Genomic DNA, 27,226 nt, shown 5'->3' on the forward strand with positions numbered 1-27,226 from the left:
TTTTGGATTATGTGGCAGGGTGGTGAAAGTCTGCGTATGTGTGTTAATCTCCTGCCTGGGTATTACATCTCCACTTCCAGTGTCAGTCACGAAAAATAGTGAGACCTGAGAGTCCCCTGTCGGGCCACATCTTGTGCACTTTCTCCGTAAGATCGTAAGGAAATGAGTTGGCCTGATACAAGTTTCAGAAGAGACTAGAGGGATGGTTCAGGGAAATGACAGTAGGAGCTGGAAACAGGGTCTCACATACACAGCTGGATATCCAGAACTGGAGGTGTTAAAAAGCAGTGAAATGCTGTTCCAGTATACCCTCTGGTTGACCGGCTCCATCACAGCAGGAAAATAACCTACAGGTTGGCGTTTGGCCCAAGAGGACAAGGGGTAACCATACTGAGAAGGAAGTTCTTGATCTGAGTTACATGCCTGCCTGCTGATTTTGATTTGCCCAGGCTTTCCCATGAATGGTTTTTTGGTGACTGAGTTTCTCTAGAATCTGTAATTAATGAACATTCTTTAAAATATCTAATATTACTCAGCAATAACTTTAAATTGGAGGAAAAACTAATTCAAAATGTATGAAGTACAGGTTCACTCACACCAAGGGACTGCCAAAGGAATTTTTTAAAGCTGTTTCCTTTGCTATTTTATGTAAATTAAGTAGTCTTAGTTTTTTGAGCATTTGAGATCTCCATAGAAACTGGGGTCAGGAGGGGCGCCTGGGTGGCTCAGTCAGTTAAGCGTCCGACTTCGGCTCAGGTCATGATCTCACAGTTCGCAAGTTCAGGCCCCACGTTGGGCTCTATGCTGACATCTCAGACCCTGGAGCCTGCTTCGGATTCTGTGTCTCCCTCTGTCTTTCTGCCCAACCCTGCTCACATGCTCACTGTTTCTCTCACTCTCTCTCTCAAAAATAAACATTAAAAAATTTGAAAAAAAAAAGGAAATTGGGATCAGAATATAATTGGAGTGGATTCTTCGTAAATTTTATAATACAGCATAATAAAAAGCTTCCTTTTATTTAAATTTTATAAGTGACTGAGGAATCTATTTTTAATTTCATATAACTATTTGTTAACCTCAAAATTAACTAGGACTAAAGAAATGAAAAAATAGTTCCAAGAATTTTGGATCCATTGAGGTGGTATTGCCACAAATCACTGAAACAAAAATTCTTTAAACCAGAAGCTGCAGGGGAAAAATAAATAGCCTTAAGAACTGTCTAAAGCAGAGCTTCTGAATCAGCCCATTTATGGCAAAAATTGCTATGTCCTCAGCTCCTCTTTGTTCTTGCCCATTTCACAAAAATATACCTTATCATAAATGGAGGAGTAAAGTGTACATGGTTTGATTTTTCAGCAGCCCTCCCCTTCCCTGCCCCTTCCTTTCCCCTTTTAGGTGTATTTTAGGTACATGTTCCCTATTCCTTTCATTCTTAACGTCTGGTAGAATGAAAAATAGTTTCATCATATCAGTGTTCATATCATCAGTTAATCTGATTAAACGATAGGATGAATGAATTTTTTGTGTAATTTGATATGTTATACCACTTACCCTAATACACAACAAAGACTCTTTTCTCTGTTAAAGGAATTTTAGGTATGAAGAGCATGCAGGAGAGAATGTATAAGACATGGGAAGCTTAAAAATTACCCGTCCACATTTTCTCTCTTCCAAGTGGATAGTCCCAAGGAGCCTGGCCCTGGCTAATGAGGCCTGTTGCCAGAGTTCAAAGATACTAGACTTACAGTATAGTCTCCCTCAAGACTTCACGCCCTTCCCACTTTTCCCTTAAACTCCCTGAGCTCTCTGTAGGCTCTTACTCTCCTCCCTGAATCTTAACCCAGCTCTTCTTCCCCTGCCTGTCTGCTCCAAGACCCTGTGGATATTTTGTTTCTGTATTTGACAGTGTTGTGGTTAGTATTTATGATGTTGCTTTTCTACACTCTTACAAGATGTGCTCAAAAACACTTTTATCCTTTATCCTCCTCTTCATGACATTTTTGACAGTTTTTGATTTATTAGACTACATTTTCATCATAAAAGTTGTAAGTTAAAGACCTTCCCAGCAAACAGTTATGTACTTACTACCAACCAGGCACAGTGCTGTTTAAGGAGACAGAAATGAGTAAGATATGGTCACTGCCCTCAAGGACCATCACCAACAGCAACTGGATGTAAAGCTTTTAGACGGGAGTCCTCTTCTGTTAATGACTTAACACGTGATTATTAGAAACTAAATAGAAATATTCAGAATCTCTTGGTTTTCTTATTTGCTCTCACACACACACACACACACACACACACACAAAGAAGCACTATTTTTTACTGTACTGCTCTTACCACATTTCAAAGAGAATTATTTTAAATGTTTTACCTTATTAAAAATATGAGAGATTTAGGGGCGCCTGGGTGGCTCAGTCGGTTAAGCATCCGACTTCGGCTCAGGTCATGATCTCGTGGTCCGTGAGTTTGAGCCCCGTGTCGGGCTCTGTGCTGACAGCTCAGAACCTGGAACCTGTTTTGGATTCTGTGTCTCCCTCTCTCTCTGACCCTCCCCCGTTCATGCTGTCTCTCCCTGTCTCAAAAATAATAAATAAACGTTAAAAAAAAAAAAAAAAAAAAAATATATATATATATATATATATATATATATATATATATATATATATATATATATATATATATATGACAGATTTTATCCAAAGCCTCTCCCCAGGTAAGGGGAAAGCTTCTAAAGAGAGGGGGTTTGGGGAGTGTTGATGAAGAAGTGTCTGTACCCATGGGATGGAGGCACTCTGGCAGTCACAGGGAAGGAAGGAATACGGGAACAACAGGTGCACATAGAGCTTCACCTTCTAGCCACAAGGACCACATTGTGTTTTCTAACACTTGTGTGTGTGTGTGTGTGTGTGTGTGTGTATTTTCTGACACTTTTAAGAATAATAGTTATGGCGGACCTGTTTCACCTGTTTTTCTCCAGAATTTATTTTCTTCAGAATTTACATGTTGCCAGATTAAAAAATAAATCAAAATCCGTAGCTTTGTTAAATACTACCAATACTAACCTTGGGGGAAATTAAATGAAATTACAGCCCATTCATGAGAGCAACAAAATCTAAAACATACTAAGAGTGGACTTACTACCGTATGGATAAGACCCATATTTTTTGAAAAACAACCTTTTCTGTTCTGAGGAATATCATCAGCACCTCTGAACTCCCCATGGCACCCCATCCACTAGCAGTCAGCTCCCTTATTTTCCATTTTCACTGTATAAACATACACCCCTAAGCCCCTAAAATTAGAATTAATTTTACCTGATTCTTCCCTAGTATGTAAGTGGAGTCATAAAGTATGTATTCGTTTGTGTCTGGCTTTGGTGCAGCATCAGATTTGTGTAGTTGTTGGATATGGTTCTAGTTTGTTCATTTTCATTGCTCTGTGACTTCCCATTGTGTGAACAGGCCGTAACTTTATCTAGCTATTGTTGATGGGTATTTGAGTTACTTCCAGTTTTTTGTTATTTGAACAATATTGCTGTGAACATGTTTGCATCATGTCTCCTGTGCCTGTGTGTGCTCGTATTCTCTAGAAAGGATAAGAGTATTGCAGGGCCCTGACACTCACAGATAATGTAGTCAGCCAGCATGGCCTTCCCTGCTTATGCTCCCATCACTTGGTGAGCACTCGTCTGCTCCTCCTGGTAATACTTGTTACTGTCACTTGTTTAATTTTAGTCAGGGGGATATGGATCTTATCTCGTGGTTTAATTTCCTGATTACTGAGGATGTTAATGTTCTCCATCTATTTTCCCAAACTTACAAAATACGAATTTATTTAGTCTCTTGGTTGCAATGTAAGAATAATTTTGAAATTATGTGAAAGTAAAATTGGTTGCATCATAAGTGAGTTAATGAATAGCATCACTTGCGCCAAGAAGCTAAATTTCTCTTATTTATGGGGTTTTTTTTACTGTCCACACTTATAAGAGGAGTGTTTCTTGCTAATTAGCATTTCTGTGCTCTCATCCATGTTTGCTCAGTTGGATAAGAAAGCAGGGAAATATAACTGAAGCAGCATCCAATGGGGAGACAGGAGACTTTGCAACAAAGTCTGGGGGACCCTGGGCCAGTCCCCAGATTTCTGGATCTCAGGTGCCACCTGGGTTGGACAGGTGATTTATAAGTTCCCTTCTAGCCCTAATGTCTTAAAATTGTGTGATTTTTAACTTAACAACATTTTACAGTGTTAAACCTCAAATCAAATACTTTATAATTTGTGTTTTTCTACATACCCAGAGTTTCTGTGACAAGAAGCAGTCCTAATAGTAGAGAGTTATTTTCCATGTGTTTGTAGAAGTAAAAATTCTTAGTGCTCTCGTGACACTATTTGGCTTCCGTTTTCCTTTGTTTAATGTCCTTTTGTTTCTGTGTCTAGCACATAGATTTTCCTATACCTTGTCCGCTTCGAGTGTTCGAAATGCTGGTAGTTCCCGAACAGGAGTACCCTCTCGTCTGTGTTGGCGTCAGCAGAGGGAGAGACTTCAACCAGGTGGTTCGATTTGAAACGGTCAACCCAAATTCTACCTCTTCGTGGTTTACAGAGTCAGGTTTGTGACTTTTACTGAGTTATTAAGGCCAGTACATATCAGTGGTTCCCAAACAGGAGTATGGATCAGAATCCCCCGGGGGCCTACTGGCCCCCACTGCCAGAGTTCATCTGGTAGATCTGGAGCAAGGCCTGAGAAGTTGCTCTTCTGTGTGCTCCCGGCTGATGCCGGTGATGTTGACACAGGCACCGCCCTGTCCACTGCACATACACAGGCCTCAGGCTGAGGAAAGGTGATCTAAATAAAAGCAAAAACTGCATTGAGTCTATTTTCCATCATATTCTGGTAATTGAGACACAGGTACTATGCAATCACTTTAATGAATTTTTTAATGATTCGTAATTAAGATACAAATATAGCTAAACAAAAATATTTGAGGGTGCTTGAAAATCATTCTTTTGTACAATTTGTTTTCTTAAATTTTGATCTGCGTTGCCCAGTGGCGTAGCAGATCCTTTCTTCATACTAGTATCTTGGGAAATATTATTTCCAATTAATTATCTTTTTACAGGAATTTGATTATAGTTTGAAACCTCCAATCTTGTTGGTGTAGTCAGTACATATTGGTAAAACTTGTGTTTCGTGATAAATAAATCTGATTCAACTTTTTACACTTTAAAAAAAGTGACCTGAATGGTCTTTTTTTTCCTGATTTTTAAAGCACTGTGTTTATTATGGAGCTCCTTTTGATTTTTTTCCCCTTTAAAAATAACACTGCACAATGTTTTGCTGTAAAATAGACAGTGGCCATTTAAGAAGGCAATTTCATTATTTTTTTAATATTTTATTTATTTTTGAGAGACAGGGAGAGAGAGAGCATGAGCGGGGGAGGGGAGGAGAGGGGAGGAGGAGGAGGCAGAGAGAGGAGACACAGAGTCTGAAAGCAGGCTCCAGGCTCTGAGCCGTCAGCACAGAGCCAGACATGGGGCTCGAACTCATGAACCATGAGATCATGACCTGAGCCGAAGTCGGACACTTAACCCACTGAGGCACCCAGGCACCCCAAGAAGGCAATTTTTAAAGGTCTTGCAGAGGCCTTTTGTCAGGGTCTTTGGGTTCTTAGGGAAATATTAAGAAGACAATTGGCTGATAAATATTGATTAGTCAGGAGTTTGTTGGAAGCCTAAAAGAGTGTTCACAAAAGGAAAAAACTTAGAGTTGTGGGTCTTTGACACGGAAAAAAAGTCATCGCAAACACATTCACAAAAACCTAGAGACAATTACATGACTTCCTGAAGCCCAGGAAACTTGAAACAGCTTTCCTTTAAGGACACATTGTTGAAGGAAAACATGGCTGGCCCTTGACAACGTGATGTGGCTTCCTTGGCTCCCTCGAATTCTCTGTTCTGCATTCTCTCTTAGACACCTATCTACCCTTTCAGACAGCGGGTGCACTCCTACTTTCCTGATCTCTTCCTCCCTGCTTAATAGGAAGGCATTGTTGGGTGATTGATATTTTATTGTTAGTGGATTTCAGTTAATACCTTATTTCTCCCAAGCATTTTAATTTTAAATCCTTTTCTACTAATTGTTGAATGAAGGGCCTGATTTCTGCACAGAAGAATTTTGTACAGCTTCATTCTAAGGAGCTTCTGATTTCATTCTCTTACTGTAATGAAATCATTTTATTAGGAGTTGGATTTTTTTTGTTTTTTGGAAGTTTTTTTTGTGAATTAACATTAGATTTCCTTTTTTATTTTTTAATATAATTTATTGTCAAATTGGCAAACATAACAGTGTGTAATGTGTGCTCTTGGTCTCTGGGGTAGATTCCCGTGGTTCATCGCTTACCTATAACACCCAGTGCTCATCCCAACAATAGAAACTAAGTATGATAACTACAGTTCATCTCTGGTTTTGAGATGCTAAGGTAAAAATTGAATGAGAGAAAGTATGGTTAGAGTTTTGCATCATATGAAATTCTGAGTCATTGGTTTCCTAAACTGCGTTGCACTGTACAGCCCACCTGGGAAGTTTTAAAACTCCTGATACCTCAAGTCACATACGCCGCCAATTAAATAAGAATATCTAGACGTGGCAGCTAGGCATCAGTATTTTGTAAAGATCTCCGGGTGATTCTAGTGTTTGGTAACTAATTGATACAAGCAGTTGGTAAAACCTTATTTTCCTGACTTTCTCTCTGGTATGCTAGCCTGGCTTCCTGAACTGAAGTCGATTGTATAGATATGTTCAGATTGTTAATTTTCACCCACGTATGTAAGAGCTACAAAGATCTGATTTCCAGGAGGCCTGTTCCGTGTCCTTTTAGCTCTGGTTGGTTACAGACGTACCAGGTCTAAAATACATTTGAAGGTCTAACGGCAGGCCTTGGATGTCCTAAGACTAATACTATAGGAAGTAGAAAACAGTAACTGTAGGTCATCAGACCCACTCTCAAGGACACGTAAGGCCAGAAACAAAGGCCTGTAGATCAGCAGTTTCGGTTTTGATGTTCGTACAAAGTTTGGGGTAGCCTACTTTTCACTTCGCGGAAAATCATTTAAACATTCTCAGTTTGGGGGTGCCTGGTTAGCGTCCAACTCTTGATTTCGGCTCAGGTCAGGATCTCGCAGTTCATGGGTTTGGACCCCACATTGGTCTCTGCGCTGATGTCATGGAGCCTGCTTGGGATTCTTGTCTCTCCTTCCCTCTACCCCTCCTCCACTTGTGCTTTCTGTATAGATACAGATACAGATCTATATCATATATATGTGTGTATATACATATATATGTATATATGTATATATTTATTGATTGATAAATAAATATAATATTTTTTTCAAAAGCATTCTCGGGGTGCCCACATGGCTCAGTCAGTTGAGCGTCCAAATTCGGCTCAGGTCATAATCTTGCAATGCGTGAGTTCGCACCCTGCACCGGGCTCTGTGCTGACAGCTCAGAACCTGGAGCCTGCTTCACATTCTGTGTCTCCCTCTCTCTGCCCCTCACCCGTGCGCATACGCACGCTCTCGCTCTCTCTCTCTCTCTCTCTCTCTCTCTCAAAAGCAAACAAACATTAAAAAACAATTACAAAAAAATTCCCAGTTTATAAGAACTTTGATAAATCTTAATAAAAAAAAATGATGCCTGTTTGCATTTTGATAATATTTCATACTTCTCAAAATACTTCAGTATTTCTTTTAACTCATTGGTACTTGAAGTGATTTGTTTGTCCTTCTGATTCATTCACTCAGTAAATAATTTTTGCATGTGGTGCTGGACACTACCATGTGATATACAAAGCAGTCCCTGGCTTTCTGAGTTTAAAAGCAGAAATCAGTCATAACTATAATATAGAGGATTATACTCCTGATTTCACATATGAGTGAAAATAATGACATCACCAGCAGTAATGACAATAGTTAGCGTTCCAGTGAGCCCTGACTTCCTTCAGCACTTGCATCAGAGTTTAGACCCAAGCAGCCTGGCTCAGCCAGTACATATGTATAGCTAAAAATTTATGTCTGTTTCAGATTCAGTGATGTTCAGAATTCTTGTTTTTAGGTCTCTGTGCTTTCAAAATTACTTTTTTTGTGTCAGTTTATTGAGTTTGTTTGTGTTACAGATAGCCCACAGACAAGTGTTACTCACGTAACCCAATTGGAGAGAGATACCATTCTTGTATGCTTGGATTGTAAGTTTTTATTTATGAACATCTTATTTTAACACCTTCCTTTTATCTTAGTTTCTGAGTGACTCTCCCCCTCCCCGTCTCTAGGTTGTATAAAAATAGTAAATCTCCAAGGAAGATTAAAGTCTAGCAGAAAATTATCATCTGAGCTCACCTTTGATTTCCAGATTGAATCAATAGGTAAGTGCAAGTTTTGTATTTCTGGTTTGATTGCAGTAAGAGCTGCTTAAAATATCTTACCTGATAATTATCTGAGATTATAGAAGTATATTACTAAGAATACATTTTTTTACAATACAGGGTATAATGAATATGAAGTCAACATCAGTCTTCACTTTTATACATTCTCTAAAATAGTTTAATAACTGACATCTAGAAATAATGTTGTCCTCCTTACAGATTTGACATTTCAAAAGAAATAAATACCATTTTTCATAACACAGGAATTTCCATTTCCTCAAAACTTCTGTGGAGTTTCCCTATAAGTACTTTAAAATTTAGTACTTAGCGTACTCTGTTGTACTTCTGCTGTTGTATATGCTGACCAGAGCAAAATGTGAAAATGGCAAGAAGGAGATTCCATTATCTCATTCTCACATTTTGCTGGACTACGGTGTTTTCTGAAAAAGGATTTCTTATATATTCAGTATTCTAAAATTATTACATTCCAGGGGCATGTGGGTGACTTAGTCAGTTATCTGACTCTTGATTTTGGCTCAGGTCATGATTTCATGATCATGAGATCCAGCCCTGTGTTGGGCTCTGCACTGGGCATGGAGTCTGCTTGGGATTCTCTTCTTCCCTCTCTCCCTGCTCTTTTCTCTCTGTTTCTCTTTCGGTCTCTCTCTCTGCTCTTCTCTGTTTCTCTTATTTATTATTATTAAATAATGAATTTATCTATTAAATTAAATAAGTAAGTATTAAAATGATTACATTCCAGAAAAATGAGGTAAAAATGATCACAGATGGTGCTGGGAATACGAATGAGAGCTGATTCAGTATTTAACTAGGCACAATTTTTTTGCTCTTCATTATCAATGAAAGATATTTGCACATATATAAAGAGGTAGGGCCAAGGACAGATAGTTCATTTGTTTTATTCCTGGTTCTACTTTTACTGTCTCCTCCAAGTAGAATGCCCTTCTTCCAGCAAGCAAATGCTGATAATAAAATGAGAGAAATCTCTTCACGATTTTAAAATGGAATCTGTGCGGGACGCCTGGGTGGCTCAGTCGGTTAAGCGTCTGACTTTGGCTCAGGTCATGATCTCACGGTTTGTGGGTTCAATCCCCACATCAGGCTCTGTGCTGACAGCTCAGAGCCTGGAACCTGCTTCTGATTCTGTGTCTCCCTCTCTCCCCTGTCTTCCCCTCCCCTGCTCCTGCTCTGTCTCTCTCTGTCTCAAAAAAATAAAAAAAGTTAAAAAAAAATTTTTAATATATATATAAATAAAAATAAATAAAATGGAATCTGTGCTTAAAAACTCATAGCCAAAGCCAAAGAATAAGATAAATAAAGAACAGAAACTTAAAGCAATATGTAGGCCTGCTGTGCTCCTTCTGATAAAGAAGACTAAAAGTATCCTGTAGGAAGTGGGAGCCAGAGCCTGGCTCCTTGCTTGAGGTGCCTAGTAATCAAGACTCTCCCCACATAAAGCCTGACATCCTTATAGGAGACTGTTATCCACCCTTAAAAAGAGATAATCCCTATCCTGTACAGACTATTTCAGATTACTGACAAAGAAGGAATGCTGAACAAATCAGTGTTTAACACTGATACTAAAATCAAGCAAGGTTAGTATAGAAAACAAAAGAATCCATTCTCATGAAAGCAGAATTTGAACAAATCTGAAACAAAATAGTAAATAGAACTCCACACCATCAAGTATAATAGAGTTTATTTCAGGAAAGTAAAGATGGTTCAGCATCAGAAAACTTGTTTATGTAATATATAATATAGCACATTAAATATTAAAAGCAAAAAGTCACATAACTTTCAGTAGGTGCACAAAAAAGCATTGAGTAAAATCCAGATCATTCATGATTTAAGAAAAAACTTCTCAGCAACTTAGCAATAAAAGGAAATGTTCTTCATCTAGGAAAGCCTATTAAAAATATTCATGTTTGGGGCTCCTGGGTGGTTAGGTTGGTTGGGCATCCGACCCTTGATTTTGGCTCAGGTCATGATCTCATGGTTCATGGGATCGAGCTCCAAGTCTTGCTCTGTGCTGACAGTGTGGAGCCTTCTTGGGATCCTTCTTGGGATTCTCTCTCTCCCTTTCTGCTTCTCCCTCATGCACACGTGCATACTCTCTCAAGTAAATAAACTTTTAAAAAATATACTTAAAAAATAATAAAAAAAATTCATGTTTCATGGTCAGATTCTGCCATTAAAGTCAACAAGATAAGAATATGTGCTATCATCACATTTGACATTGTCTTACTAGACAAGGAAACTATGAGGATTAGAAAAAAGTAAAAGATCCTTTTTTGCTGATGATATGATTATATGGACTGTATAGCTCTCTGAGTAAACTGCTGGAATTAGTAAGAGAATTCAGAGTTGGTAGATATGACTCACACCAATAAATAGCTTTTTGATATGCCAGTAATTATGAAATTAATAGAAAAAAAGATCTCACTGACGATGGCAATAAAATAAGAAATTTGGAAATAAATGTAATGAAAATATGTTTAAGACCATTATCTAGGAAATTCCAAGTTATTGTTTGAAAGCATAAAAGATTTGAACAAATGAAGAACTATACTGTGTCTGTGAATATGAGAAAGGTGTCAGTTCTTTCTAAGTTAAACCACAAATTTGGTTCGTTTAAATAAAAATCCCGGGGCGCCTGGGTGGCTCAGTTGGCTAAGCATCTGACTTTGGCTCAGGTCATGATCTCGCGGTCCCTGAGTTCGAGCCCTGCGTCTGGCTCTGTGCTGACAGCTTGGAGCCTGGAGCCTGCTTCGGATTCTGTGTCTCCCTCTCTCTCTGCTCCTCCCCTGGTTACTCTGTGTCTCTCTCTCAGAAATAAATAGACATTAAAAAACATTTTTTTTAAATCCCAATAAAGTGATTTGTGCCACATGATAAGCTGATCTAAAAATTAATGTGACACACAAAAATAAATTCAAAATGGATGAAAGACCTAAATGTGAGACCGGAAACCATCAAAATCCTACAGGAGAAAACAGGCAGCAACCTCTTTGACCTCAGCCACAGCAGCTTCCTGCTTGACATGTCTCTGAAGGCAAAAGTGAACTATTGCAACCTCATCAAGATAAAGAGCTTCTGCACAGCAAAGGAAACAATCAACAAAACTAAAAGGCAACCAACGGAATGGGAGAAGGTATTTGCAAATGACATATCAGATAAAGGATTAGTATAAAAAATCTATAAAGAACTTACCAAGAACTTACCAGCACCCGAAAAACAATCCAGATGTGAAGAAATAGGCAGAAGATATGAATTGACACTTTTCCAAAGAAGACATCCATTTGGCAGACATATGAAAAGATGCTCAATATCACTCATCATCAGGGAAATATAAATCAAAACCACAATGAGATACCACCTCACACCAGTCTGAGTGACTAAAACTTAACAACTCAGGAAACATCAGGTTTGGCGAGGATATGGAGAAAGGGGAACCCTCTTGCTGTGTTGGTGGGAATGCAAACTGGTGTATCCACTCTGGAAAACAGTGTGGAGGTTCCTCCAAAAATTAAAAATAGAACTGCCCTACAGCCCAGCAATTGGACTACTAGGAATTTATCCAAAGGATACAGGAGAGCTGATTCAAAGGGACATGTGCACGCCAGTGTTTGTAACAGTGCTATTAACAATAGCCAAATTAAGGAAAGAGCCCAAATGTGCTTCAACTGATGAATAGATTAAGAAGATGTGGGGGGTGTATGTGTGTGTATGTATATATATATATACACATATATATATACATACACACATATATATGTATATGTGTATGTATATGTGTGTATGTATATATATGTGTGTATATATATACATACACACATACATATATACATACATACATACATACACAATGGAATACTACTCAGCGATGGAAAAGAATGAAATCTTGGCATTTGCAACAATGTGGATGGAACTAGAAGGTATTATGCTAACCAAACTAAGTCAGTAAGAGAAAGATCTCATGATTTCACTCATATGTGGAATTTGAGAAACAGATGATCACAGGGGAAGGAAAGATATAAATAGAAAGGGAGGCCAACCATAAGAGACTCTTAAATACAGAGAACAAACTGATGGTTGATGGGCATTAAGGAGAGTGCTTGTTGGGATGAACACTGGATGTTGTATGTAAGTGATGAATCACTGGAATCTATTCCTAAAGCTAAGACTATACTGTATGTTAACTAACTTAAGAATAAATTTCTTTAAAAAAAAAAATAAAAATTCATGTGAAAGAGTCAAAGGCCAAGAACAGTAAAATAAATTTGGATGAATACTTCGCCCTACTCAGTATTGGAACTTTTATAAAGCTATAGTGATTAAGACAGTGTGGGATCAGACGGATAAAAAAGTAGAAGAGTGGCACCAGAAGAGAAGGCTCAGAAGTGGACCTACATGTAAATGGAAATTTATAGCATAAATATGTCAATGGAAAATGGTGGACTGTTCAGCAAATGATGGTGATGCAATTGCTTATCTGTAGGAAGTAAAATTAGATGTCTTCCTCACTGAATACACACAAAAATATGTATTAAATATGTAAATATTAAAAGCAAAACTAAAATTTTTTAAAAGTATGCCTGTGTCCCATTAATTCTGTTTCTAGAATTAGAAAAATTTGCACATGTATTAAAGAAGAGGTACAGAATGTTTATTACAGATCAAAAACCTAGAAACAGTTCAAATGTTCACCATACCCCATGTATGAAAGTCGGAAACATTTGATACAAAGTTTGATATTGTGTAGTAATAGTAAAAACATGCATGAGAATGACAAGCATCAAATTTATAATAGCGGATATGTCAGGGAGAAAGGAAGGCCTGGAATGGATGGGGCCAGCTGCTCGGGCTGTACTCAGGGGCTGGCTGAATTTGGTTGTATTTTAAACGAAAGGCATATAATGGCAAAAAGTCAGGATTTGAGAGTTGAATGGTAGATACATATGTTTCTGTGCTCTTCTCATGTTTTTCGGTATGTTTGAGACATTTTATAATGTTATTTTCTCAAAACAAAAAATTTCTGTAACAAAACAATATTTTCAATGAATCTTCTTTTTTCTTGCCAAAAGATGAATCAGTTCTGTCTGGTATATGTATATTTTTAATTTCAAAAGTAAAGATGCCATGTAAACATGGAATAGCTGACATTAGTTCTTAATGGAAGTACTGCTGTGCAAGATAGAGGGACAGAATGATGCTTATCGGCTGAACTTTTGTACTATTAACAGTAACTGAGCTGTTCTTGCCTGCTAGTTTGCCTACAAGACAGTGTGCTAGCTTTCTGGAAACATGGAATGCAAGGTAGAAGTTTTAGATCTAATGAGGTAAGTAGTCTTTTAAAAATTATGTCCATTAAATAGGCATGAAACTATCAGATTCTACTTCAAACAATTTTCTTTAACTTTGCAAAGTTCCTAATGGATACGAAGAATACTTGATATGCTCGCTGTTGATGTTCAGTGTATTCAGTCTGGTGACGAGGTTCATAGCGTGTGCTCTGCAGCCACCTCTCTTTCTGCATTCACCCAAACGACTTCAGTGCGCATTTTGTGTGCAACCACATACTCACTTTTATATTCGGGACAAGAATTTCCTAATACTGCTAAAAGTGATTTCCTCGCAGCTCTCCAACTCTCCCAGCCCATCCCTTGGAACAAGAGTGCAGATGCTGGCTCTCCCCGTCTTGAGGCACCATTTCTACTTTGGATTTCAGAAATGATGACCAGAGCAGGCTTATAAGTCAAGGATCCCACATTCCTCTCCAGCTACCTTGCCTCCTATTTCTCTTACCCTCCTTCACTTGGCATTTATAAGACTCTTTGCCCCTTTTTCTTCCTACCTAAATTTAACTCCAGGAACGATTTAACTCGCAAGTCTTGTGAGTCAGTTCAGCTCACCATTTCCACCAGAGAGTGCTGGGGTTACAGACATTGTACTTGGCCCCGAGAATATTATAGGCAAGTGAAACCAGAAACTCTCCCAGTACCCCCAAATCAGCCTCAGCAGTATAACTTTCACTTGAACATTAGAGGGAAACGAAAACCTTCGGCTCCTCAAGCAAGAAAGCTCGTTTATGCCCCAGTCTGTCATTCTGAGCTCAGAGCGTTTCTGCTAACCAAGTGGGCAGTGTAGTAGAGCGACCGTCAGCATGAGTTCCAGAGATGCGACGCCAGGTTCGTTTCTCCGCCCTGCAGTTTAGTACGTGTAGCCGTGGCATGTCACTTAGCTCCTTTTCATTTTCAAATGGGAGATAACAATCGTACTTATTACTTCATGGGATGATTAAGGGAAAGGAAGCATGCGATGTGATTGGCATAATTTACATTGGCCTGATTTACAGTAAGTATTCGATAAAAATCCAAGGAGCGCCTGGCTGGCTCTGTCGGTACAGCATTTTCTTTTGATCTTAGGACTGTAAGTTTGAGCCCCACGTTGAGTTACAGAAGTTACTTAAAAATAAAATCTTAGAGAAAATACAGTTCGGGCTAATATGTTCCTAGCAGTAATTCCCACAAGAGGGTTCACTTCTCAGGAAGATGTTTTAAAATCATCTGTGGAAATTGAACAGGGAATTAAGAACAGTCAACAACTAATAAACACTAGGCAGAGAAAGAAAGGCACCATAGGCAGGATACAAGAGAACAGTTTTTACAAAAAGACAAGGTTTTGGGGGCACCCAATATCACCTGAGGGGCTTCTTCAAAGTGCGCCGGTAGCCTTCACTGAGTACTGCTTGTCCAAAAACATGTCGAAGATCAGTCATGAGCACGATTACTGAAGTGAGCGTGTTGTATCCTTCAGGTGTGCTGGGTTCCAAAAGAGTTGAGAATCCCTGATGTTTCCAGAATAACTAATTGTAGAGGTACTAATGCAATGGGGAGAAGTTACTGCCATTATAATTTGGAATGTTTCGCATTCAATAAGCAAAAGGAGTGGGTTTTTCTTTCTTCTGTAGACTTACCTTTAACTCTCCAGCTGGTAATCAGTCACACTGAAGACTTCCTGAAGGCTGTATGCCATCAGAAAACACTATTTCAAGAGACTGGGGCGGGGGGGGTGGATATGGGAAAGAAAAATCCTCTGTTGAGCACTCCCATAGCTAGGCATTATACCCACTGATACTTTTAAGAATACTGCACAAGACTACTGCAGAGTAGATATTTTCTCTCCTGTTTTGCAGAAGACAAAACCATTTTCAACAAAATTACGTACCTTGCCCAGTGTCATAGCTAGTAAGTGGGACTCAAATTCCAGTCTTGAGTTTGTCCCATCATGCCACACTGCAGCCTTTTAAAAGTAAAAGGGCCCTATCAAAGTGGCTTGCTGCTGCAGTGGCCTTGCTGTTAGCATTAACCTAACTGACAAAAGGTTTTTGTTAAATAAATGGACTGGGTGCTTGCTTTTAAAGTTTTCCCTTGAGGTCTAGAATTTTGTTTTGTTTTGTTATGTTTTTATTTAACTTCCGGTTAGCTAACATACAGTGTAATAATAGTTTCGGGAATAGAATTTAGCAGTTCATCACTTACATGTAACACCCAGTACTCATCGTAACAAGTGCGCTCCTTAGTATCCACCACCCATTTAGCTCCTCCCCCCTGCCCACCTCCCCTCCAGCAACCTCAAGGTCTGTAATTTAATAAGTAAATGGTTTTCCTATTCTCCTATTTTAGGATTAATTCGAAATTAGCCATGTTTTTCCTAGGCTAACAAATTGACGTATCTCTGTGCTGACTTAACAAGTTAACAGTCCTAGAGGGATCTGTTTTCATCTTAGGAATTATGTTTCTTTTTGATAGAGTTATAAATTAAATGCCCATATAAAATTTTGTGCCTTTAACTTTGGAAATTAAATTTATATTTTAATTGAACAGGTAACACAAGAAATTTCAGATAACACAAGAATTTTTAGGCTGCTTGGATCCGACAGGTATGGAAAGGGGTTGTACTAAAAACATAGTACTAAATGTGTTTTATAAAATCCAGCATGAAACGGATTTCATTTTCAAGGGAACTGAAATTTCTACAGTAATATATTCAACATTGTATTTTTCACACCAAAGAATCCACAAGTCAGGAAGTTATAAAGCCTTTGAGAATGTACCTGCTGTTCCAAGTAACAGGAATATATAGATCTGTCAGTACTAATTTTGCATTACGGTGCTGTCCAAAGTGTGATTTACAGCACAAGAAAGAAGAAATACCATATGCTGACAAATAAAACTTTTTGGTTTTAGCGCCAGATAGAATTTTTAGGTTCTATTCTGATATATTTCCTGTTTCTTGAATGACACATTGTTCTATACTTTATGAGAATTAAGTTCCCCCAAATTATTCCAAAGACAGGTTTACCCACCCCCTGCTCCCTGACTCTTAAAACAGCACTGGCTTAGAGGTGGGAGGTGGTGGGCAGCAAAATTACTTACCGGAGCTGGAATTGGTTCTTTAACTATAATGATTTGCAAATGATGGTCTGCCCACAAATCAAATAAACAGTATTTTATAGAGGCATAAAATGAAGAAGTAATGGAAACTGTTTCTGCTGACATTAGTTTTCAAGAATAACTTTGTTCTGCTACATGTTTTTTTGTTTATTACTTTTAGGGTCGTGGTTTTGGAAAGTAGGCCAACTGATAACCCCACAGCAAATAGCAATTTATACATCCTGGCGGGTCATGAAAACAGTTACTGAGAAATGTTGTGCTTTGACAGTTAACGCCAGAAAAGAAGGACACTACCGCGGCAACATTAACGAATGCTTGAAGCTGTACAAAGGCTGCAGTGACCTGGCTTCAGTTACTTGTAATTTATTGTGGCATGAGACAAGATGGGGGAAATTTCTGTTTTAAGTGGTATGGGTATATTTAGCATATTGAACCACACAAGTGCTTAATTCATTGTTAATGTAATCTTTGTACATATAGGCAGTATTTTTCTGTGAAACTTCATATTGCTGAAGACATACACTAAGAATTTATGTAGATAATGTACTTTTATGAGATGTACAAGTGAGTGTCTTATCTGTACAGATGTAAATGTTGATGAAAAATGCAATTGGGGTTAATATTTTAAGAATTCTTTAGTATATTCTTGGGTGTGGCTATATTACAAAACGGGATGCTGGCAATGAAACAGTACATTTAACACTATTGTATTTTTATTATATGTAATTTAGTAATATGAATATAAATCTTGTAACTTCCAAATTGTAATGGAGGCTATAATCATTTTATAATCTTGTTTTTAATTTTAATGCAAGTACACTGGTGTTTATATTTGCACAGAGTATTGATACGTGATGTATTAAGTCACAAAAGTAAGCTGTGACAATGTCAATATGCATTTGGCCCCACAACATCTTTTTTAAATGTCTTTGGATTGTTTTCTATGTGAAACAAACCAATTAACCACCTGTTGTAGTAACTGGTCTTTTTATATTTAAGCAGAATCCTGTAAGATTGTTTGTGCTTAAAAATATACCTTTGAAAAAATTTTGAATCACAGAATAGCGGTACCTATAATAGTGACGCTGCAATTGTTGTCAGAATTACCGTGTGCACAAAGAATAAATCAGCGTTATTAGAGTCCACACTAAACATTTCATATAGTCACGTTGAAGAACTATAACATTCCATCGAGTGGAGTGGTTCAAATTTCTAGTGGGATTTTTACTTTGGTTGGCCTTATTTTATGCTCGTTTTCCTATTTCTTTTGACTTAGAGTATTAATACATGGCCAAAATAATTTAGTTACTACCTCATATAAACAATATAATGGTTACTACACATCACAGGAACTTAGCTTTGGTTTAAAGTCATTTTTGATTGCTTTTTTCCAATGGAATATGTATATACCAAGTTTTAGCAAAAATGCACACTCTGGCTCTTTTTTGGTATATGTTTATATTTTAATGTGGGTATATACACTAGGAACAAACTAAATTGTGATTTATGGTCTTCACTTATTTTAATTGATAATGCTTTTAAATATGTTTTTGATTGTACATAGTGTAAAATAAACATGTTTTTTAACACATGGTTGTACAGTAGCTTGTTATCTGGCTTAATCTGTATAGAGTAAGACTAACATATATTAAGGAGAAAAAAAGTTTACCTATTCTGCATACCCATTCTGGTCCCTCAGATCATATTTTTATTTGATCTGTCATCTCAGTTTCATAAAGGGGCATCATCTATAGAATCTTCAGCTTTCTGATGAGGAAGATCAAAACATCCATAGTCTTAGGAAGCAGGTGTCGGCAAACAGTCCTCATCCCAATCCTGCTCACCATCTGCTTTTGGTAAATAAGGTTTTATTGGAACACCACACCACATACTCGTTTATGTGTTGTCTGTGGCTGGATTTGCTGTACAGTGACCGAGGTGAGTGGTTCCGAGAAAGCTGTATGGCTTACAGAGCCTTAAATATTTACCAACTGGCCCTTTATAGAAAATGTTGCTGACTCCTGGGTTACAGAAAGGAAGGGGACAGTGTTGGGGAATGCAGTTCTGGAGGTTAAGGAAGGGGACACTTGGGTGGGAAGAACTGGATTGTGTGTCATGAGGCGCCATTTCTACTCTTGCTAGTTTCACTACCCTTCTCTGTGACTTTAGGTAATTTACTTGACTCTAGAACAGTTTCCTTATTTAAAAACATGACTCTAAGTCATATAGGTATAACATTATCATCAATTTGTTGAAAAACAGAGACTCATGGAACTGATTTTCAAGAAATCAAGAGCTGTTCTTGGCATTTATTGACAAGGCTGTCGATCCTTTTTCTGGGCCAGTTTTTTCTAGTTTCCGAGTCCTATATGTTACATAAAGGGTCACATCTCAAAAAAGATTCAACCATCTTTACCTATGGTTGAATGACATAGGTAATTCATAGGTTGAATGACATCTTTAATTGTCAAGCAGAATTCTTCCCAGAAATGCAACTGGTTTGTAGGTCACTCATGGGCTTTTTAAAAATGTGGACCCCTGGAATCACTCCCTGGGGATGAGGCCCAGTGACATATTATTTTTATAAAGTTGTACAGATTATTCTGATGTGCAGCCCCTGCGTGGGAAACACTGGTTGACTTGAATTTAAATCAGTTTTCTGAGGGTGGTCCAAGGATCACATGCCTCAGAATAATCTGATGACCTTTAAAAATGCAACTTTGTAGCTCTACCTGGTAAGTTTTGACTAAGGATCTTTATTCACTCAAAAGGAAAAGAGCCACTCACCTAAATGATAGAAACTATTTCATCTTCATTAAACAATCTATCTTGTGAGCTAGTTTCTTAGACATTAGTGTTGAGATGAGATTGGTTGTTTCTGGGCCCATTGCCATCATTCAGCTTGCAAGTGCGCCACTGATTTCAGAAGAGATCAGGAAATAAAGAACAAATAGCAGTTTTCACCATTGTTAGAAAGAGATGAAAATGTGTGCTATACAAAATACTAGGTAAGCACTGAGAGTCTGACTTGAGGGAATATGGTAAGTGCCCAGGGCTGTGTGCCAGGTGGCTATCCTACATGCTTTATATAGATTCTCCCACTAGAGCACCACAACAGCCCAGTGAGTAGGTATTGTTAATGCTCTTTCACAAATGAAGAAACAGGCACATACAGCTTAAATAACTTGCCTAAGAATAAAGCTGGTAAGTGACAGAGCTAGGATTTAAACCCAGGCCACTTGGTTCAAAGTGCATACTCTTTAAGTACCATACTAAAGTATGTATTCCACAGAATACAAGCAATATATATATATCCACTGCCCTCTAAAATATAAGCATTTCCCCCCCAGGAAATTAGATTTATTTTCACCAGGAGTTGGGATTCCAAATTCTGACTCTCACTGTGTCTTGCAACAAGAGAAATTAACTTCCTGTCTTAATTTATTTTTGCTTTGTCAGAAAGCATTTTCTTTATTCGAAGTGTTTTGCATTAGAATAAGAGGATTTGCATAAAATTACAACTAAAGCTTATTAAGTAAGTCTAGTCAAAACTCATTGCAAAGACGTGTGTGTGTGTGTGTGTGTGTGTGTGTGTGTGTGTGTGTGAGAGAGAGAGAGAGAGAGAGAGAGACTCCATTATTTAACCAACTTCTTTGATAACTTTCAGTGTATCCAGACACTTCACTGGCACTGGAGAAAAGATGGAAAAGGCGGCATTTCCAGTATTCAAGGAGCCCATTTGGTTGAAAAGCAATAAAGAAAGGTACAAAAGGCACCGAATTCTGCTTTGGGAGAAGGAAAGCCTTTATGCAGAAAGTTCTATATAATCCAGGTTGTTGATGGATGAATAGTTTATGAAGTGCAGGAGAAAAGGATAGCAAGCTGTAGGCTAGATCTTGAATGCAGGTGCAAGGAACAGTGGTGATACATGCAGCTGAGTTTAAGGTGCCTGGAGCACAGCAACAGGGCATGAAGCTAGAAAACAGGTTGGGCCTGACTGTAGAGGGCTTCCCCACGAGAAAGGAGCTCTAGTAGTCTATAGTTTCAGGAACTTCATAGATGGAACACATGACCATGGAAACAGGCCGCTGGGTTTGCGCCTAGTGATCACCTGTGTCCTTACTGAGAAAATTTTCTACAGCATGATGAAGGCAGAAATGGGTAGATGTGAGTTTAGGTAGATTTGAGGGTATGGTTGGTCTTGAAGGAGAAAGGAGATAAACATTTCTGGCTTTGTTTTCTAAGCAAATGAAGGCAATGGAAAACTGAAGATGAGAAAAAGGGAGTAGAGCGACCTGAAGGAAGAAGGGGAAGTATGGCCACCCCAATCCGGCATGATGGGGAGCATTGTATTGATGCTAAACAAAGTATGTATGTGCTCATTAACATAGCATTTTTAAGTTCCTGTTTGGAAACAAGAAGAGTAAGCTTTGGCAAAAATGATACTGTCCAGCGTTCATCACATTATTTGCCTGACTTGCTTCCTCACTGGCTGGCAAATTGGTCTCTCTCTGAATCAGCTCCACATACTACTACCCTGCTCGCTGAATTATGAAAACGGCAGCAACGTGTACCATAGCTAATAGCTGCCTGTCACGGAAAAGCCTCCAGAAGTTTGCTGAAAAGCTGTTTGGACAATAAAAGCAGGACTGAAAAGTACTGACTAATAACAGAGGATCTGACAAACAAAGTCTCTGCCCAGGCAAGGAAACAGCCTCATTTCAACGTTTACATGCGCTTAATTTTAGTGCTCTTGAGGACTCGGAGAGGAACAGGACTTCGTACAATCAAGTGTTACTGGTCAAGTAGCTTAAATATTTCCTGAGCACCTTCTTCGGGGCCCCTTCGGGGTTCCAGAGAAGAAGCTTCTCCTGTGTCTGCACTACGACGTTGCGTCCCTGCCAGACGTTACCCACCGACACAAGGCGGTGGGGCCACGGCTTCCCCGGCAGCAGGGGCGGGGGCGGGGGGACCGCTCCGGAAGTCGCCCTGCCCGCGCGCCCTGAGCGTCCGGTTGCCCGGGAGACGCCGCGGCCGTCCGCTCCGCCGTCGCTGTGCAGGTGGCTGCCTGCACACAGCGACCCCCGCCGGGTTGGGGCCGCTCGGGGCTGCGCGAGATTACGTCGCCACCGTCCGGGTCCGCGCCGTAAGTGGAGGCGCTAGCGGTGGGTCGGGGGCCTGCGGGCTGGCGCGAGGGGCTGTTGGCGAGAGAAGTGGGGTCTGCTCGCACGCTCCCAGAGAAGGGAGAGTTCCCGAGGGCAGGGGAGCGGGCTGCCTTCCCCTCTGGTAGCCTCCGGAGGGACGGGGAGGGTGGGGGCGACGGGCTAGAGGTGACAAGGTGCTCCCGCCAGCCTCACGCCCCACCCGCTGCGGCTCCCTAGGAGCTAGAGGGAGTGGCGAGCGGCGGCGGGAAGGTGGCAGAGCGGCTGCGGGGGCGCACCCGCGCTTTGGGAGACCCTTGTGTGGCCGAGAGGCTGGACTGCCATTGAAGGGTCGAGACCTCTTCAGAGGCCTGGAAATAAAGAGGACTATGCCACGCTTCCAGATATGCGTACAGATGAAATGTGGTGGTTGTCTTTTTTTTTTAAACAAAATTAGTTTCTTGGGTTATATAAATTATATGGTCTTCTGGTTTCCTGGGGAGTGCTTTCAATTCATCTGTGCCATCACCAAGACAACCTTATTAACAGGTGTGTGTACTTTCAAGGTTCTGTAATTCAGGGTTATGTTCATAAGATAGATGCAGATGGGTCTTGTAGCCCACTTTCCGGGTCAGTTTTATAAAGACGAATACTGCAAGTTTGGTTGCACTGGAATCACTACTAACAACAAAGCACATGGTGAGTTGAAGTCTGCAGAATCCACCTGGTCTGGCCTGGTCTTGAAAAGGTCTCCTTTCCCCCTAATTCCTAATGCCACCATTTACACCAGTTTCTTATAAACTTCAGGAAATGTGTCAGTATTTTTTCACCCCATTACTCTCCTGTTTCTTAATTTTGTTTTTCTTCCCGCTGCGCATTCCATAGGCTTGCTTGAGCCCTCAGGACCTGCTTTGTGATACAACCATGGAAAACAATCTGCCTCCCAGTGTTTTCTCTGTTTCTGTGTGCATCATTTCCTTAAGACTAAGGAAATTAAAAAGAAAACTTTCAAAGAATTTAATGATCCACTCAAGTATCGTATCCATCTTTCTGTATTTACCAGTGGGCCTAAGTGTATATCTGTTTTTACCTTTGTACACAGAACTTCATGAATTTAACAGATATTTGGTAAATTGTGAAGTCAGGAGACCCCATAGCCAAGATATATATATATATATATCTATATATATATAGATATATATAGATATATATATAGATATATATATAGAATATATATATATTGTATTCTATATATATAGATATATATATATTATATTCTATATATATATAGAATATATCTATATATATATAGAAGGTCACTAAGGACAGTGAAAAATATTTTCAACCAATTTCATCTATTCCCTGGCAATAGCTATATCACTGCTTAATCTTGATTTCCTGCCCAGATACTATATTAACAACCAAAACGTGATTATTTCCTTTGCTTAAAAGAGAGTGATTTCACATAATTAGCAGAAAGGTTAGAGAATAAAATTACGGAAGGACTTCAATAGGTTGAGTACCTGCCATGTGCCAGCCGATGGGCTAAGGATGCAAGTCGGATGTAATGAATAATGCGTAAAAAAGGAGTGGGGAAGTCATGAACACAGTATGTGTGCAGAGAAAGATTGGGGTTGGGGAAGGCTAAGAGAAAGGACATTTGAATTGAATTGCAAAAGATGAGGATTTCAGGGTCAGACCTTCCCAGCAGTGGCATAAGCAGCGACAGATCTGAAAATGTCTGGGGAAGAATCTGAGGAGCATCATGGGAAAAGTCCATTGGGACCAGAGTGTAAAGGACTGTAACTATCATACTGTAATCTGAAGTTTATTCTGTGGCATTAGAGGCCATAGGACATTTCTGAGGAAAGGCAACATCCGAGGATATTGATGTTTGAGAAAGATGTCTTTGGTGTAATGGAAGTTGATATGCAGGAGAAAAGTGAGTTAAGACACTTCAGTCCCACCATATATAGGTTTTTAAATAGCTGCATTTTGATATAATAATTTCAAACTTGAAAGAATAGTACAATGAACTGCCGTACATCTATGTGATTCATTAATTATGCTCCATTTGTCTTATCATTTCCTTCCTGTCTCTCCATGTATAAATACATGTATATTAATTTTTCTGTCTGTACCTTTTGAGAGTAAGCTACAGACATCATGCCCCTTTACCCTTACGTATAGTTCAGGTATATTTCCCAAGAACTAGGCCATTTTCTTACATAACCACAGTACGGATTACATAAATCAGGAAATTCAGTACCTATTCCACAGTCAATATTTAATTTTTTGTTTTTACATTTATTTTTTTTTAATTTTTTTTTAACGTTTATTTATTTTTGAGACAGAGAGAGACAGAGCATGAACGGGGGAGGGTCAGAGAGAGGGAGACACAGAATCCGAAACAGGCTCCAGGCTCCGAGCTGTCAGCACAGAGCCCGACGCGGGGCTCGAACTCACGGACTGCGAGATCATGACCTGAGCCGAAGTCGGCCGCTCAACCGACTGAGCCACCCAGGCGCCCCTTACATTTATTTATTTTTGAGAGACAGAGAGAGACAGAGCACAGCGGAGGAGGGGCAAAGAGAGAAGGAGACAGAATCTGAAGCAGGCTCCAGGCTCTGAGCTGTCAGCACAGAGCCCAATGCAGGGCTCGAACTCACAGACCGTGAGATCACGACCTGAGCCGAAGTTGGACACCTAACCAACTGTGCCACTCAGGTGGCACCACAGCCGATATTTAGATTTCATCAATTAGCCCAAGTATAATTCTTTATAGTTATCCCATTCAAAAATTCAATTTAGCATCACACATTGCATTGCATTTCCTTTTCAATCTTTTTAGTCTCCTTCATTCTGGAACAGTTCTTTGACCTTTGTCTTTTATGACCTTAACATTTTTTTAAGAACACGGGCCAGTTATTTGTAGGATGCCAAAGTAAATTTGTCTACTGTTTCCTCGTGATCTGATTCAGGCTTTGCATTTTGGGCAGCAGTACCACTGAGGAGATGCTGGGTCCTTCTCAGGGGTACATTTGCCTTTTCTAGAAATTTCATGTAAATGGAATCATATAATATGTGTGTGGGTGGGGAGCTGTCTGGCTTCTTTCACATAGCATATGTTTTCAGTTTTATTTTTTTATGCGCATCACACTATAGTATGAATCAATACTTTCCTTTTAATGCTGAACAAGTATATCATTGCATGGATTTTCATTCATTAGTTCATGGGCATTTAGATTGTTTTTAACGGAAGCTCTTATGAATAATGATACTATAAACACTTGCATACATGTCTTTGTATAGACCTATTTTTATTTTTCCTGGATAGATACCAAAGAGTGGAAGTGCTGTTTCTGTTTAACTTTTATTTTAACTTTGTGTTTAACTTTTAAGATATTACCAAACTGTTTTCCAATGGGACTGCGCCATTTAGCCTTCCTACCATTAATGTGTGAGAGTTCCAGTTTCTATGCATCCTTATCAATCCTGGATATTGTCACTCTGTCTTTTACTCCTTCTGGTGGGTACATAGTGGTATCTTATTGTGGTTTTAATTTACATTTCCTAATGACTAATAGCATCCTTTCTTTCATGTGCTTATTAGACATTCATATATCTTCTCTGGTGAAATATCTATTCAAATCTTTTGTTCATTTCTGGGGTGACTGGCTGGCTCAGTTGGTAGAGCATACAACTCTTGATCTTGGGATCATGAGTTCAAGCCTCATGTTGGGGGTAGAGTTGACTTAAAATCTTTTGTCCATTTTTAACTTGGGTTATCTGGCTGCCTGATGAGTTGTAAGAATGCTTTATGTATTGTGGATACAGATCCTTTTCTTTTTTTTTTAATATTTATTTTATTTTTGAGAGAGACAGAGAGACAGAGTGTGAGCAGGCGAGGGGTAGAGACAGAGGGAGATACAGAATCTGAAGCAGGCTCCAAGCTCCAAGCTGTCAGCACAGAGCCCAACTCAGGACTCTAACTCACAAACCATGAGATCATGACCTGAGCTGAAGTCGGACACTTGACCGACTGAGCAAACCCAGGCGCCCCATGGATACAAATCCTTTATCTAATGTTTTCTTTAGGCTCTGTCTTGTTTTTCCATTTTCTTACTGGGTCAGTTTTTTTGAAGAGCAAAAGATTTTAATTTTGATGAATTCCATTTTATCAATTTTTTTTCTTTTATGTATCATGCTTCTGGTGTCGGATCTTAGAAATCTTTGCCTAACTTAAGGTCACAAAGATTTTTCTGTTAATTTTTGCTAGAAGTTGTACAGTTGTAGCTCTTACATTTTGATCTGTGATGCATTTTGAGTTAGTTCTGGTATACTGTGTGAGGTACTTAAGTTTTTTTGTTTTTGTTTTTATTTTATTACATATGTACACCAACTGTCCTAGCATCATTTGTTGAAATGATTGAAATGATTGAAAACAATCTTCTTTTTTCATTGAATTGCCATCGCATCTTTGTGAAAAGCAATTGACTATAAATAAAAGGGTCATCTCGTGACTGTCCGTTCTGTTCCACTGATACATATGTCTGTCTTTATGCCAGTACCATATTCTTTTCATTTACTCTAATTTTATGGTAAAATTTGAAGTCAGGTATTGTAAGTCTTCCAGTTTCTTTTTATTCCAGTTGCTTTGGCTGTTCTGGGTACTGTGAGTTTCCATACCAATCTTAGGTTCATCTTGTCAATTTCTATCCCCCAAAAAGAGTCTCTTGGGAATCCATTTTTGTTGTTTTTGTTGACTTGTTCTCCCCCACCCCCTCCCCCCACCGCCCTTGAGTATCAGAAACACTTTCCTTTTGCCTAGCATCCCTCATAACGTTTTAATTGGAAACTGGGCATTTCAGATAATACATCAATGCTGGATTCCAGTTTTCTCCACTGAGGATTTTTTTGTGGGTTGGTTTTTGTGTTTGCAACCTGCCTGTATTCTAGAATCTACCTCCTTCCAAACGTGTGACTGTTGATGTCTGTGTTCAGTTTTTTAATTATTCTAGCCTGGCTTTCTAGGACTCACCACTGTCTGCATAGTTTGGTGGTCACCAATAATTTGAGCAGCAGTGGTACTTAAACACCTCTAGGCATAATCCTTCATCCTCTTCCAGTGGACCAGTGCGTGGGTTGGGCAGCGCATTCAGAGTTCAGTCAGTCCTCAAATCTGCCTCAG

At 39.1% G+C, this 27,226-nt stretch overlaps 2 protein-coding genes across 6 annotated transcripts in view; both read left to right on the forward strand.

Moving 5' to 3' along the window:
• MAP4K3 (mitogen-activated protein kinase kinase kinase kinase 3) overlaps window positions 1–18,485 on the forward strand; it is a 201,002-nt gene extending 182,517 nt beyond the window's left edge. For 3 of the 4 annotated variants that reach the window (XM_027033607.2, XM_027033608.2, XM_053201004.1), the window contains 6 exons: window positions 4,438–4,609; window positions 8,175–8,243; window positions 8,328–8,420; window positions 13,707–13,777; window positions 16,325–16,380; window positions 17,055–18,485. In XM_027033607.2, coding sequence (XP_026889408.1) covers window positions 4,438–4,609; window positions 8,175–8,243; window positions 8,328–8,420; window positions 13,707–13,777; window positions 16,325–16,380; window positions 17,055–17,142 — 549 coding nt within the window. In that variant the 3' untranslated portion in view covers window positions 17,143–18,485. Of the gene's footprint in view, window positions 1–4,437; window positions 4,610–8,174; window positions 8,244–8,327; window positions 8,421–13,681; window positions 13,778–16,324; window positions 16,381–17,054 lie in introns of all 4 variants that reach the window. The other variant, XR_008289566.1, reaches the window with a different exon arrangement.
• A 3,088-nt stretch (window positions 18,486–21,573) lies between these two features.
• The window catches only part of CDKL4 (cyclin dependent kinase like 4), a 49,544-nt gene continuing 43,891 nt past the window's right edge, over window positions 21,574–27,226 (forward strand). Inside the window, exon 1 of one of the 2 annotated variants that reach the window (XM_027033611.2) lies at window positions 21,574–22,059. The gene's annotated coding sequence lies outside the window, so the exon portion shown is untranslated. The remainder of the gene's footprint in view (window positions 22,060–27,226) is intronic. The other variant, XM_027033610.2, reaches the window with a different exon arrangement.

Source organism: Acinonyx jubatus, chromosome A3 (genome assembly GCF_027475565.1).
Source record: "Acinonyx jubatus isolate Ajub_Pintada_27869175 chromosome A3, VMU_Ajub_asm_v1.0, whole genome shotgun sequence".
In the NCBI taxonomy this organism is placed as follows: Eukaryota; Metazoa; Chordata; class Mammalia; order Carnivora; family Felidae; genus Acinonyx; species Acinonyx jubatus.